Genomic DNA, 16879 nt, shown 5'->3' with positions numbered 1-16879 from the left:
TTGGTGCCCTTTTAGGGGTTCCAGAGGGGCTTGTCAGCTGAAGGGGTTAACCTTTGTTAACGATTCCATATATGAAAACATGTTTGCTGTTTAGCAAAAGGCATGTGGGAGACTCCCCAAACATCAAGGAAAACAGTACGTCTGGCGCAAACCCAGCACCTCATCACCACGTGAAAACCATCACACAGTGAAGCATGATGGTGGCAGAATCATGCTGTGGAGATGTTTTTCATCGGCATGGACTGGGAAACTGGTCGGAATTGAAGGAATTATGGATGGCACTAAATACAGGGAAATTCTTGAGGGAAACCTGTTTCAGTCTTCCAGAGATTTGAGACTGGGACGGAGGTTCACCTTCCAGCAGGACAATGACCCTAAGCATACTGCTAAAGCAACACTCAAGTGGTTTAAGGGGAAACATTTAAAAAAATGTCTTGGAATGACCTAGTCAAAGCCAAGACCTCAATCCAATTGAGAATCTGTGGTATAAATTAAAGATTGCTGTACACCAACGGAACCCATCCAACTTGAAGGAGCTGGAGCAGTTTTGCCTTGAAGAATGGGCAAAAATCCCAGTGGGTCTATGTGCAAAGCTTATAGAGACGTACCCCAAGAGACTTGCAGCTGTAATTGCTGCAAAAGGTGGCTCTACAAAGTATTGACTTTGGGGGGGTGAATAGTTATGCACGCTCAAGTTTGTCTTATTTCTTGTTTGTTTCACAATAAAAAATATTTTGCATCTTCAAAGTGGTAGGCATGTTGTGTAAATCAAATGATACAAACCCCCCAAAAAATCTATTTTAATTCCAGGTTGTAAGGCAACAAAATAGGAAAAATGCCAAGGGGGGTGAATACTTTCACAAGGCACTGTACATACAGTACTGTGCAAATGTTTGAGGCAGGTGTGAAAAAATGCTGTAAAGTAAGAATGCTTTCAAAAAAGACATGTTAATAGATTATAATTTATCAATTAACTAAATGCAAGGTGAGTGAACAGAAGAAAAATCTACATCAAATCAATATTTGGTGTGACCACCCTTTGCCTTCAAAACAGCATCAATTCTTCTAGGTACACTTTGCACACAGTTTTTGAAGGAACTTGGCAGGTAGGTTGGCCCAAACATCTGGAAACCCCTGTCTGCCTTGAAATTTCTGCCTGGGAGAGACCTTGCTGATGCAGTATAACTACCTTGTGTCTCGTTGCTGTGCTCAGTCTTGCCACGGAGTATGACTTTTGACAGTAAACTATCACCTTGTTAGCCGAGTCTGGCTGTTCCTCAACCAGTTTTATTCCTCCTACACAGCTGTTTCTGTTTCAGTTAATGATTGTGTTTCAACCTACATATTGAATTGATGATCATTAGCACCTGTTTGGTATAATTGTTTAATCATACACCTGACTATATGCCTACAAAATCCCTGACTTTGTGCAAGTTTACCTAGAAGAATTGATGCTGTTTTGAAGGCAAAGGGTGGTCACACCAAATATTGATTTGATGAAGATTTTCCTTCTGTTCACTCACTTTGCATTTAGTTAGTTGATAAATATAATCTATTAACATGTCTATTTTTGAAAGCACTTACTTTACAGCATTTTTTCACACCTGCCTAAAACTTTTGCACAGTACTGTACATAGATACCTTCCATACATAGGTGACATAATGTAGTTAGTAGCATGCTGCGTGTCCGTGGACATTTGGACAGTAATGCTGCACTCTACACCCAGCAACAGAAACCACGTCATACATGGCAATATGTTGCAGGGTGTACCAGCCTCACAGAGACACAATTCGGCCCCCTCATCTGTTCTCCACAGGAGCATATGTACCCCAGAGTGTAAACGCACCACAGAATATTGATAAGAATCATGCTGGCAGGTTCAACCTTGCAGTGTAGACACTGTATTACAAACTTTATACACAGCATCAGCAGATTAATCTCCATGTCAGCAATAATGCCATTAAAATAGTTTGCCGATTATGGTTGTTTGCATAGGAGCCCTGCCCCTGCCTAGGCTCTTAAATTCTTACTTGGTCCATTATGATGGTTGCTACAGTTGTACAAGTTTCGTAATGTATCTGTAATCAAAATACCCATCTGATCTGAGTAACCCTAATGGAATACAGTTACAAAATTTGTAATCTGAATATAATAACAAATCTTAAGAGTGTCGAAAGCAACTTTCACATTCTGTTGGCATATGAAAGAATACTGAGCAGGTTGTATTTGAAGTATGACTGTCCACAGATGTGTGCTTTCAAGGCAATTATTAACGATTAACCTATTGTCTCCGATTTTTCAGCAATTCCGTATAGAATATTTTCTTTTGATTTAAATAAAAGCATGCCCAACCATGTGTCCAAGCAACTCCTGCTGCAAAGTGCATATTTTCTAGTGTAGTACTTTACTTTGATACTACCTCAAAGTAAATAGCAATTGTTATCTAATTAAGATGAATGGTAGAACCCATATGCAACAGACAATTAGACAATACAAATAAGATTCAACTTTATTTAGGTCAATCTAACCAGAGACACAGCTGAGCAAGGTTTACATCTTCACCATCAACAGTAATTTAAATGAAAAAGTTAACTTAAGCAAACAGCATATCTGCCAGAACAAACAAGCCTGGGCTAAAACAGACACTATTAGTTCAGGATTGTCAATTCTGGGAGAGATGGTATTAAGGACATCCTGTCATTCTGCACAGACATATATATGCAATATGTTGTGTTGACTACATACCATTGCATTTAAACAAGGTATTTTTTCAGTTTTGTATGACTACATCAAATGTACATTTAATAACAATTCTAGTCTCAAAACTCCAGAATCAAGTCTATCAAGGAAAACTTAAGTATTAAAAAATATCCAGTCAATCTAATTTAAATCTGCTTAATGAAAGATACCAAAATGTAGAATGCTGCTGCATTTAACACTATAAGCTATTAAAAGGCTAAAATAAAAACAGAAGAACAGCACTTGTTTAGTTTATCTGCAATATGAAATGGAAGCAAAACTCAAGAGAAATGTACTGTATTGGAATTGAAAGGAAAGGGATTAACTCCGAGGCAGTAATTCCTATTATCAGCTAAATCATTCAAGGTGTTTTTCATGCCATCTAAATTCAAGTTGGCACACTGCTAAGAAAGTATTTAAAACATTTATATATACACACACACCACACACTTGGTTTAAGTTGGTGCTGAAAAATCTGTAAGACATTTCTACAATATACTTCAGCTGTTTAGCTGTAAGCAAATCTTGAAATAATTCCAATAATAGGAAAAACAAAAAGCATTTTTTAAATTATTTTAAACAGACTAATTAAATCCCATAGAAAATGTCCAAATGAGGGACAAAACAACTGGATATCACATGAGAAATCTCAAAGGTTTCAAACTAGGACGATTTCTGCTTTCACAGATTTATCTGATTTATATTTAAGTTATTGATATAACTATCTTTCCAACAGCTCTGGAAAAAAACATCCATCTCAGATACAACAGATTAAGAAATTAATTCATACATGCACCGTAAAGCCATGCACAGATTAAGCATTCTCTGAGCACAACAGTATTGGGAACAGTCATTCCTAAGGAAGAGTGTTAAAGCAAATAAGTAAACACGCAAAGAAACATCACTTTCTCATGACCTTACCCTTCCTATTGTAGAGCCACAGCATACAATGTCGAAACATAGCAATGGGAGATGGCATAGAGGCACTGGGCAATTTATGGACAGAGTGGCAATGAGGTTAGGGATGGAGTGAGGATGGTTTGGCAAAAGGATGGTACAGGTAAAAGACCTGGAGAGGTGTCCTTGGAGCATCACTTCTCCATGAAGCGGGGCTGGAGAACTTTCGTTTGTGGGGATAGGGCGTCCCGTAGACCTGAAGCAGATCCTGTGCCACTGAAGGTGGAAGCAGCTTTAAAAAGTACAGCAGGTATCTTATGGTTTGCAAAGTAATGCAAATACCCCCAAAAAACACCCAAAAAACATCTCCATTCTTTCCAGTAGAGAGCCAGAGAGAGAGCACATCCTTTACTCCTTGTCGTCTCTTAGAATCACACAGAACTCTTGCTATGTTTTCATTACATCCTGCAGATTACAGCACTGACAAGTCTGTTTCTGTAAGTGTGTATGTGTGGTCAGATAAGATGATCCTCTTTTGAAAAAAAATGCAGAGAGGGAGAGTGGGAGCACAAGCGATAGAGAGTGCATGAGAGCTACAGCTAGACTAAAGACGAGCCTAGGCGAGGTGATTGATGAGGTTTGCAGATGCCTTGACTGACAAGCAGCTGACGAGAGGAGGAGGAGATGGTAAGCGCATGGCTCACCTTGAAAATGGAATGTCTTCTGGTCCACGGTGATGGTGAAAGTGCTGTCGTCCTCGTCATCAATACCAATCACGGCTCCCTAGGAAACAAAAGAGAGGCTGAAGGGAACGTCACAGACTCTCTCTCATTCTCTCGCTCTCACAAACACAAATGCACGCACGCAGGCAGGCAGATTTGGGGGAGGGAGGCTGGGCATAGAGAGAGGGGGAAGGTGAATGTGCACACAGATCAGCAGCAGTTTATATATATCCAAAAAAAAAAAAAAACTGCAGAGCTCTCTAACATGATGCAGATATCAGCCTGTATGCCCTAGAATTGCTACCTTATTATCCTCATTTTAGATTTTAAAAGGAGGATTAGTGGTGGGAGTGTTTCACAGACCACCCAATTCAGATTGAATTTCAATTTCCCAAACACAGACTGGGAAAGCCCAGTTGGGACTACAGAAGCAGAAATATAAATGGTTGAGGTGGTAAATGACTGCTTTCTAACTCGATTTGTCAGGGAACCAACCAGAGAGGGCATGCATTGACTTGATATTTTCAAATGACTAAGAAAGAGTCAGTCAGAGTGACACTAGTTAGAGAACCAATGGCAAACCATGATCACAATATGGTTAGCTTTGAGGCATACTGTCAAAAAACAAGGACCAAGTCTAAACTAATGGTCTACAATTTTAGAAAAGCAAACCTTGATGGTATGATGCAGCACTTGGAAGTGTTAGACAGGATCACACTGGATACAGATTCAGTTAAAAATGGATGGTTATATTTTAAGAATATACTAAATCTGTACCAAAACATAGCAAACTGAGGACAAAAAAACATTGGCCAAAATGGTTTAATAGATATTTTTTTGCATACATCAAAAGAATGAAAATGTTGTATAGCGCATACAAAAGGGATAGAGACAAAACAAAATATAAACAATATGTTGAGCTGCAAAGAGATCTTAAGAAAGGGATTGGGAAAGCAAAGGGGGAAATAGAAAGAAACATAGCTCTTGGATCTAAAACTAATGCAAAGAGATTTTTCAATACTACAACAGCAGGAGGTCAATAAAGGAAGAAGTGAAACAGATAAAAGGGCACAAATTGAAGTATCACAGAAAACAAACAAGATGTGGCAAATGTTCCAAATGAGTATTTCACAGAGTTTTTACAAAAGATAAATCAGATACCATGCCACAGGTTAACAACCAGTCCAGTCAAACTATAATAGAAATCAGGATAAATGAGAAGGAGGTACTAAAGGGACTAGCAGAATTAAAAACCACATCACCTGGGCCAGATGGTATATTTCCAACAGTACTTAAAGAAATTAGGGAAATTATTTCTAGGCCACTAACTCAAATATTCTAAATGACACTTAGAACAGGGGATGTGCCAACTGACTGGAAGATGGCAAATGTCATACCTATCCACAAGAAAGGGGACAAAACTGGGCCAGGAAATTACAGGCCAATTAGTCTCACCTGTATTACTTGTAAAATGTTGGAGAAATTATTAGACAGAATATAGAGGACCATCTTAATGAAAACCATATTCTTGGCGATAGTCAACATGGATTTAGATAAGGCAGATGTCTTAATAAACTATTAGACTTTTTTGAACATGCAACTGCAGCTGTAGATCACGTGAAAGTATATGATATGATATACTTAGATTTTCTGAAAGCTTTTGATAAGGTTCCACAACAAAGAATGATCCTAAATTAGAAGGTGTAGGTATTCAGGGTAACGTAAGTAGATGGATTATGATCTGGTTGATGTATAGGAAACAGAGGGTGTCGATTAGAGGAGTTGCATCTAACTGGAGTGAGGTTGTTAGTGGAGATCCACGGGGATCAGTTTTGGGGCCTGTGCTTTTTCTAATCTATATTAATGATCTGCACTCTGGGATAGTTAGCAAACTTGTCAAATTTGCAGATGATACTACAATAGGTGGCTCAGCAGATACAATCTCGGCAGCTCAGGTTATTCAAAGGGACTTAGATAATATTCAGTTGTGGGCCGACACCTGGCAGATGAAATTCAATGTGGACAAATGCAAGGTATTACATACAGGTAATAGAAATGTCCACTATAATTACAATATGGGAGGAACAGAACTAGAAGAATTAAAGCATGAGAAATACCTAGGAGTCTACGTGGACTCCTCACTTTCTCCATCCAAACAACGTGGGGAAGCAATAAAAAATGCAAACAATGTTAGAGTATATTGTCAAAAGTGTAGAATTTAGAACAAGGGAGGTAATGTTAATCTGGAACAAACTCCCCAGCAATGTGGTTGAAGCTGAAAATTTGGGAACATTTAAAAATAGACTACATAGGATCCTTGGATTCTAATGGACACCAAATGAGCACGGTGGGTCGCATGGCCTCCTCTCGTTCGTAAGGGTGATTCTCATGAAACCAGAACCATGGGCGTGATGATTTGAATATAAAAAAACATTATGAAACTAAATGGTAAAACCTTAATCCAACAGATATACATGTGTTCTGTCTTGCAGTGTATGTTGTGTCAGATGTCCAATAGTCTATACAAATAATTTATTTAAAAAATCATCAGATGGATAATATAATGAAAAAACATGGTGTCCATCAACCAATTTCTCATTACCACAATATTTGTTCATTGCCCTGTCAATATCATAACAATATTGTCAATAAGGTTTTATTCTCCCATGATGCATCAACAAGAGGAGAAGATCAAAGATGGATTAAAAATATGCTAGTCTCCTCACTTTTATTCACTAAAATGTACTTGTATCTAAACCCCCTGTTCCCGACACTATAGATTCTCATTACCACTACTGATGATAAATTGGTATCATTATTTTGATTATACATTTTTGATCAATATGAGTCTTTAAAATGCTCTACAAGATGATGCATTAAGTTTTGCCGTGTCAAAAAGGCTACCCCTATTGTTAGCATTTTTCACTAGGCCTCCTCATCACTGCAATGTATTTTCTCATTACCGCTATTTTATGATATGTATTTCGGTAATGAGAACTTCAGTTTGCGGTAATGATGAAAGGCATATTTGTCAGTATTTTAACTTGAACTTGTCATTTTATCTGTAATATTAATGGATAATATTATTCATATTAATGTATTACGTTGTTGCCCAGGTTGACCGGTAGTGAGAAAATATTACAGATGAAAAATTACATTGTTATGATACTCCAAAAATTTCTAAAGTTATGCCTTTACTAGGCCGTTTACAAGCATTGCAGTGATAGGTATAGTGTAGGGCTGTGCGATATGACGATATATACAGTGAGGGAAAAAAGTATTTGATCCCCTGCTGATTTTGTACGTTTGCCCACTGACAAAGAAATGATCAGTCTATAATTTTAATGGTAGGTGTATTTTAACAGTGAGAGACAGAATAACAGCAACAAAATCCAGAAAAATGCATTTCAAAAAAGTTATAAATTGATTTGCATGTTAATGAGGGAAATAAGTATTTGACCCCTTTGACTTAGTACTTGGTGGCAAAACCCTTGTTGGCAATCACAGAGGTCAGACGTTTCTTGTAGTTGGCCACCAGGTTTGCACACATCTCAGGAGGGATTTTGTCCCACTCCTCTTTGCAGATCCTCTCCAAGTCATTAAGGTTTCGAGGCTGACGTTTGGCAACTCGAACCTTCAGCTCCCTCCACAGAGTTTCTATGGGATTAAGGTCTGGAGACTGGCTAGGCCACTCCAGGACCTTAATGTGCTTCTTCTTGAGCCACTCCTTTGTTGCCTTGGCTGTGTGTTTTGGGTCATTGTCATGCTGGAATACCCATCCACGACCCATTTTCAATGCCCTGGCTGAGGGAAGGAGGTTCTCACCCAAGATTTGACGGTACATGGCCCCGTCCATCGTCCATTTGATGCGGTGCAGTTGTCCTGTCACTTTAGCAGAAAAACACCCCCAAAGCATAATGTTTCCACCTCCATGTTTGACGGTGGGGATGGTGTTCTTGGGGTCATTCCTCCTCCTCCAAACACGGCGAGTTGAGTTGATGCCAAAGAGCTCGATTTTGGTCTCATCTGACCACAACACTTTCACCCAGTTCTCCTCTGAATCATTCAGGTGTTCATTGGCAAACTTCAGATGGGCCTGTACATGTGCTTTCTTGAGCAGGGGGACCTTGCAGGTGCTGCAGGATTTCAGTCCTTCACGGCGTAGTGTGTTTCCAAATGTTTTCTTGGTGACTATGGTCCCAGCTGCCTTGAGATCATTAACAAGATCCTCCCATGTAGTTCTGGGCTGATTCCTCACCGTTCTCATGATCATTGAAACTCCACGAGGTGAGAGCTTGCATGGAGCCCCAGACCGAGGGAGACTGACCATTATTTTGTGTTTCTTCCATTTGCGAATAATCGCACCAACTGTTATCACCTTCTCAACAAGCTGCTTGGTGATGGTCTTGTAGCCCATTCCAGCCTTGTGTAGGTCTACAATCTTGTCCCTGACATCCTTGGACAGCTCTTTGGTCTTGGCCATGGTGGAGAGTTTGGAATCTGATTGATTGATTGCTTCTGTGGACAGGTGTCTTTTATACAGGTAACGAGCTGAGATTAGGAGAGTCCCTTTAAGAGAGTGCTCCTAATCTCAGCTTGTTACCTGTATAAGAGACACCTGGGAGTCAGAAATCTTGCTGATTGATAGGGGATCGAATACTTATTTCCCTCATTAACATGCAAATCAATTTATAACTTTTCTGAAATGCGTTTTTCTGGATTTTTTTGTTGTTATTCTGTGTCTCACTGTTAAAATACACCTACCATTAAAATTATAGACTGATCATTTCTTTGTCTGTAGGCAAACGTACAAAATCAGCAGGGGATCAAATACTTTCTCCCCTCACTGTATCGTATGACGATAGAAAAACGTCTATCGTTTCATATCGTTTATATCATAGTGTCGCAAACTGCAATCTTTACGGCAGTATTTTTCGTCATTAGGACGCTTTGTGTTCTTCCCGGTTCTTCCACACGTGCTGGATGCGGCAAGAAATGAGCCTCAGAAACAGACAGACATGAGGAGAGAGAAGAGACACAATAACCAACACAAGCAAGAGACACTTTAATGCGCAAGCGCACATGGTCCGCCCCGCTCTCGTCGCCGGGCTAAACTCGATCTGCCAGCACCCCCCACCCCCGCTAATTTAGACTGATATAATTTGTATAACATTAATAATAACGTTTGTTTGCATTTTAATCAATTGGAAAGCAATGCAAACACATGCAGAAAGTATCGTTTTATTTTTATTAAGATGGTGAAGTGGTTCAACAGTTGTATTATTATTAATATAACTATTTTGTATTAACGTGTGCTGTACTTGTAAGCAGAATCGAGATGACAGTCAGAAAGAAATGTCTCTGTCTAGCAGATGTTAATGCGCCACTGTAAACCCGGCTGTGCTAAATCTACCTGAATCTGTACCTTACAGCGCATGTGTTGCGTGATCACTGTTACTTGTGTTATTGTGGTTATGTGGCAGTAAATCATACTGTGTATATGTACACTCACCTAAAGGATTATTAGGAACACCATACTAATACTGTGTTTGACCCCCTTTCGCCTTCAGAACTGCCTTAATTCTACGTGGCATTGATTCAACAAGGTGCTTGAAAGCATTCTTTAGAAATGTTGTCCCATATTGATAGGATAGCATCTTGCAGTTGATGGAGATTTGTGGGATGCACATCCAGGGCACGAAACTCCCGTTCCACCACATCCCAAAGATGCTCTATTGGGTTGAGATCTGGTGACTGTGGGGGCCAGTTTAGTACAGTGAACTCATTGTCATGTTCAAGAAACCAATTTGAAATGATTCGACCTTTGTGACATGGTGCATTATCCTGCTGGAAGTAGCCATCAGAGGATGGGTACATGGTGGTCATAAAGGGATGGACATGCTCAGAAACAATGCTCAGGTAGGCCGTGGCATTTAAACGATGCCCAATTGGCACTAAGGGGCCTAAAGTGTGCCAAGAAAACATCCCCCACACCATTACACCACCACCACCAGCCTGCGCAGTGGTAACAAGGCATGATGGATCCATGTTCTCATTCTGTTTACGCCAAATTCTGACTCTACCATCTGAATGTCTCAACAGAAATCGAGACTCATCAGACCAGGCAACATTTTTCCAGTCTTCAACTGTCCAATTTTGGTGAGCTTGTGCAAATTGTAGCCTCTTTTTCCTATTTGTAGTGAAGATGAGTGGTACCCGGTGGGGTCTTCTGCTGTTGTAGCCCATCCGCCTCAAGGTTGTACGTGTTGTGGCTTCACCAATGCTTTGCTGCATACCTCGGTTGTAACGAGTGGTTATTTCAGTCAAAGTTGCTCTTCTATCAGCTTGAATCAGTCGGCCCATTCTCCTCTGACCTCTAGCATCAACAAGGCATTTTCACCCACAGGACTGCCGAATACTGGAGGTTTTTCCCTTTTCACACCATTCTTTGTAAACCCTAGAAATGGTTGTGCGTGAAAATCCCAGTAACTGAGCAGATTGTGAAATACTCAGACCGGCCCGTCTGGCACCAACAACCATGCCACGCTCAAAATTGCTTAAATCACCTTTCTTTCCCATTCAGACATTCAGTTTGGAGTTCAGGAGATTGTCTTGACCAGGACCACACCCCTAAATGCATTGAAGCAACTGCCATGTGATTGGTTGGTTAGATAATTGCATTCATGAGAAATTGAACAGGTGTTCCTAATAATCCTTTAGGTGAGTGTATATATATATATATATATATATATATATATATATATACACACGCATATATATATATATACACATACACTCACACACACACCACACGTGTATATTATACCCATAACAACATAACACACGTAATAGTAATCACACACCACTTGCCCTGTAATGTGTTGCATTCTGCATATATTTACCATGACAGCCTGCATGTAGTATTTGTTAGTTTTGCTTACTGAAGGATTAACAAAATACTTGTAGTTTGAAGGTCTTTGGTCTTATTTTGTGGCTTGTTTGGATATTGAGATATACATCATGTATCGCCCATACTCCTAAAAATATAGAGATATTATTTTTAAGTCATATCGCCCAGCCTTAGTATAGTGTATAGTGTTCTTTGAAATGATAAACCATGTATTTTTTTAAAAAATTGTTGAGGATGCAGAATTTATGATTAGTGCCCCTCCTACAAATGTGTTTTCAATGGAAATAAGCTGTTTCCGCTGCTGATGTTGGAGTTTCTAGGTGAATTCAAGTCTGCTGTAGTACCGACTAAATTAAATCAAGAACATCTCCAACAATTAGTTTGAGGTATTTATGGACAGATGAGCAAGCATACCATAAGTCTGTTGTGAAATGGCAAATATGCAAATACACTCTGTTGATGTCGTAACTTGCACAATTACAAAAATCCGTTAGGGTTCTCAGAACTGTGTAGTTACTGCGACCAACAGAACATCTAGGACCCACTTTGGTCACATATCAACTGGTTTGCGTCCGATTCCACCCACCCGCCTCATGAATGCAGAGATGATAGAAGAACTTTGAAGACAGTTGTTTAAATCAGAAACTTTTTGATTTCTGGAAGATAATTAACTTCATTGTCAACGAAGACTACCCATCCTGCTACCCCTTCCTTTCAGATTTTGTTTTTGTTTTTGTTCAACAAAATGGCAATAAAAGAAAGTTGTCCTCATATACACCAAAGAAAATAAACACTGAAGGTGCACTGCATGTTAATTTTCTTGCCTCCAATTTGAAATTCCTGACCCGTGAATCTCAGGTTCTCAATCTGATGATTTACAGAGGAAAGTTTGCAAAACAAAATCATAGATTCAGCTCCAGTTTTACTTTCACTGTTGAAGCTGGATATCAGTCAAATTGAGGTAAAGACGTTAATGGAGATGGTTTAGCCACTCCAACCTCGGAACTCAGGGATAGTCTTGGGCATGATTTAAATAATTCATTTTTCAAAACTTCCATTTCCCCGAGGCCCCTCCCCACTAAATAAGCCATTGTTTTATCTCTTAAACATTATTCATTTGTTTAACTGCAAATGTCTGATTTTGACCCACCTGATAGAAGAGCTGAGGTCAAAAATCCATAAAAAAAAAAAAAAAGGCATAGTCAAGATTTTGTATTGGCAACCGCAAATACCAGCTTTAAGTAAAGCCGTGGAATGCGATTTATTATGAGAGTAAATGGTACTGAGGAGGGTCTAGAGGTCTTCAGCCACAACTACATCAATTATCATATTTATATTAATTCAAAAGTAGACAATATTAGGCATAAAATCAAGTAATATTTTTTTAATCTCAACCCCTTGGATGGATGTCGGCCTAGGTGACCTCCCGTAAAGCCTGTGCCTGAAACCAGCCCTGATTAACTTAAATTCAAGAAACATTTCTAGTGCTCTAAGCTTTGATATTGATGCTGCACCATATCTATACAATTTACATTGTTATTTGATTAACATGAAACATGAACTCAAATACTATTGCTCTCTACATAGGCTATTCAGTTACTCTCATTAGCGAAATATTCATGTTACAGCAACCTGCTTATCATTACTGAAATATGAAGTAATTTAATTATTACCTTAACTGCACCTTCAATTAAGCTTTCCATAATATAGACCAACAATATGAGTTAAGCTGTTGTAGGAACTCAACAAAATTTGGTAAGGTAAGGTAAGGTAAATGATCAGTCTATAATTTTAATGGTAGGTGTATTTTAACAGTGAGAGACAGAATAACAACACAGGTACAGGTAACGAGTTGAGATTAGGAGCACTCTCTTAAAGGGAGTGCTCCTAATCTCAGCTCGTTACCTGTATAAAAGACACCTGTCCACAGAAGCAATCAATCAATCAGATTCCAAACTCTCCACCATGGCCAAGACCAAAGAGCTGTCCAAGGATGTCAGGGACAAGATTGTAGACCTACACAAGGCTGGAATGGGCTACAAGACCATCGCCAAGCAGCTTGGTGAGAAGGTGACAACAGTTGGTGCGATTATTCGCAAATGGAAGAAACACAAAATAACTGTCAGTCTCCCTCGGTCTGGGGCTCCATGCAAGATCTCGCCTCGTGGAGTTTCAATGATCATGAGAACGGTGAGGAATCGCCCAGAACTACACGGGAGGATCTTGTTAATGATCTCAAGGCAGCTGGGACCATAGTCACCAAGAAAACAATTGGAAACACACTACACCGTGAAGGACTGAAATCCTGCAGCGCCCGCAAGGTACCCCTCCTCAAGAAAGCATATGTACAGGCCCGTCTGAAGTTTGTCAATGAACATCTGAATGATTCAGAGGAGAACTGGGTGAAAGTGTTGTGGTCAGATGAGACCAAAATCGAGCTCTTTGGCATCAACTCAACTCGCCGTGTTTGGAAGAGAAGGAATGACCCCAAGAACACCATCCCCACCGTCAAACATGGAGGTGCAAACATTATGCTTTGGGGGTGTTTTTCTGCTAAGGGGACAGGACAACTGCACCGCATCAAAGGGATGATGGACGGGGCCATGTACCGTCAAATCTTGGGTGAGAACCTCCTTCCCTCAGCCAGGGCATTGAAAATGGGTCGTGGATGGGTATTCCAGCATGACAATGACCCAAAACACACAGCCAAGGCAACAAAGGAGTGGCTCAAGAAGAAGCACATTAAGGTCCTGGAGTGGCCTAGCCAGTCTCCAGACCTTAATCCCATAGAAAATCTGTGGAGGGAGCTGAAGGTTCGAGTTGCCAAACGTCAGCCTCGAAACCTTAATGACTTGGAGAGGATCTGCAAAGAGGAGTGGGACAAAATCCCTCCCGAGATGTGTGCAAACCTGGTGGCCAACTACAAGAAACGTCTGACATCTGTGATTGCCAACAAGGGTTTTGCCACCAAGTACTAAGTCGAAGGGGTCAAATACTTATTTCCCTCATTTACATGCAAATCAATTTATAACTTTTTTGAAATGTGTTTTTCTAGATTTTTCTGTTGTTATTCTGTCTCTCACTGTTAAAATACACCTACCATTAAAATTATAGACTGATCATTTCTTTGTCAGTGGGCAAACGTACAAAATCAGCAGGGGATCAAATACTTTTTTCCCCTCACTGTATACTGCATCAGCAAGGTCTCTCCCAGGCAGAAATTTCAAGGCAGACAGGGGTTTCCCGATGTGCTGTCCAAGCTCTTTTGAAGAAGCACAAAGAAACGGGCAACGCTGAGGACCGTAGACGCAGTGGTTGGCCATGGAAACTTACTGCAGCAGATGAAAGACACATCATGCTTACTTCCCTTCGCAAACAGAAGATGTCCAGCATTGCAATCAGCTCGGAATTGGCAGAAAACAGTGGGACCCTGGTACACCCATCTACTGCCCGGAGAAGTCTGATCAGAAGTGGCCTTCATGGAAGACTTGCGGCCAAAAAGCCATACCTCCGACGTGGAAACAAGGCCAAGCGACTCAACTATGCACGAAAACACAGGAACTGGGGTGCAGAACAATGGCAGCAGGTGCTCTGGACTGATGAGTCAAAATGTGAAATATTTGGCTGTAGCAGAAGACAGTTTGTTCACCGAAGGGCTGGAGAGCGGTACACGAATGAGTGTCTGCAGGCAACAATGAAGCATGGTGGAGGTTCCTTGCAAGTTTGCTGTATTTCTGCAAATGGAGTTGGGGATTTGGTCAGAATTAATGGTCTCCTCAATGCTGAGAAGTACAGGCAGATACTTATCCATCATGCAATACCATCAGGGAGGCATCTGATTGGCCCCAAATTTATTCTGCAGCATGACAACGACCCCAGACATACAGCAAACGTCATTAAGAACTATCTTCAACATAAAGAAGAACAAGGAGTCCTGGAAGTGATGGTATGGCCACCACAGAACCCTGATCTCAACATCGAGTCTGTCTGGGATTACATGAAGAAAGAGAAGCAACGGAGGCTACCTAAATCCACAGACAACCTACCAGCTTTTTGAGTTCCTTCAAAAACCAAGTGTACACATGTACCTAGAAGAATTGATGGTGTTTTGAAGGCAAAGGGTGGTCACACCAAAGAATTTGTCTATTTGTGAAAACATTCTTACAGCATTTTTTCACACCTGCCTAAAACTTTTGCACAGTACTGTACCCAAGGCCATATTTATCAAAAACAATACTTAAAATGTTTGAACATGTAATATCCTGATACAGGCCTACTAATGTTGTTTAGAGCACTCATATGTACAACCTTGACCAAAATATGTAAAGAAACCCAGGAGACCACTTAGAAGTTGCATTATAAGGTCACATTTGTAGAGTTCCTGAAGCTGAGCCATGAAAAAGCATATTGTGAGTAACTGTTTTATCACATTTTATTCAACAAAAAAATAAGTATATACAGGCATTATATCTTTAAGATTCTTTTTTGCAACACAATGACATTTATAATTTACTATAGTTTGGGGAATATATTTGGGATACATCTGGTTTATTTTAAGAGTGCATGGAAATTCATTATAAATATAAGTCCAGGCTGAAGTTATTTATTTGGTTTATCTTTCCCCTCCAGTCTTCACATACTTCCTGCCACCAATGTTTCTGAAAAATGTTTCACATTAACATAGCCTGTAGTCTCCACCCCTCTGGCACTTTACTTGTCTCTCTCTCGGGTTCCAGCAAATGGTTGCCCCTTGGAGCCGATGAGACCCACCCACATATTTTATATTTGTATAGCGCCATTTGCAAAGCAGCCACAGAGCACTTTACAGGTTGATAAATAAATAAATCATAAACCATGTATTACATAAAATAAAAAAATATTGGATTGATTGATTAAGATTTCCCTCATCAGAACCACACAGCAGTTGGGTGCTTTCTGAGGATGAATTAAGAACTTTAAGGGCATTCAAATATGTCATGACACCATAAAAAAAAAAAAAAAAAAAGGATACAAATATTCTGGTATCAAATATTTTTTCTACAACACATCTGCTATTATTGCAGATGCAAACTGGAAAATAGAAGTTGATTTTCCTAAGCCCTCTTTCTATTGATCTAATAAGAGTATTTAAGGAAATGATATCACAATACAGGCACTGTAACACCTGACTTATGTAAACTTGACTTAATGTAAAATGTTCGAGTTACTAAACTTTTATGTTAGATACATAGAGAGCTGCGTAATGGAACACTTAAGTTGGGTAATAGCATTTTTTGTTTTAATCTTAAAACAAACAAGTAATTAACGTGGGAGGAATTAGGAAAGGAATATCTACCACAAACTGCTGATTTGTCATCTTTGTGGTAGATTTCTAGTAGATATTCCCTTCCTAATTCTTAACTCATAAGTAATATCTGTTAATACTTATGAGTCTAAAAGATGCAAAGGATTCATATGCTTTGCACATTATTAGTTTTCTAGCAATATCTAACAAATTCTGAAAGCAGACAAGCTGGTTGCAAATCTTAAAAAGAAAATACGGAGGGCTAAATCAGCCAGGTTTCTCGTCTGACTCCACCGGGGGGACATGCCTCTCCTCCAATCGGCGCT

The 16879-nt window shown here is 39.7% G+C and overlaps 1 protein-coding gene across 5 annotated transcripts in view; it reads right to left on the bottom strand.

The window, feature by feature from the left end:
* Positions 1 to 16879, bottom strand: part of osbpl9 (oxysterol binding protein-like 9) — a 103550-nt gene that overhangs the window by 74988 nt on the left and 11683 nt on the right. For all 5 annotated transcript variants that reach the window (XM_066692576.1, XM_066692578.1, XM_066692577.1 and 2 more), the window contains exon 3: positions 4342 to 4420. In XM_066692576.1, the coding sequence (XP_066548673.1) occupies positions 4342 to 4420 (79 nt within the window). The remainder of the gene's footprint in view (positions 1 to 4341; positions 4421 to 16879) is intronic.

Source organism: Amia ocellicauda, chromosome 19, assembly GCF_036373705.1.
Source record: "Amia ocellicauda isolate fAmiCal2 chromosome 19, fAmiCal2.hap1, whole genome shotgun sequence".
NCBI lineage: Eukaryota > Metazoa > Chordata > Actinopteri > Amiiformes > Amiidae > Amia > Amia ocellicauda.
The sequence above is the reverse complement of the archived record's forward strand: the minus strand, read 5'-3'. Positions and strand labels throughout refer to the sequence as shown.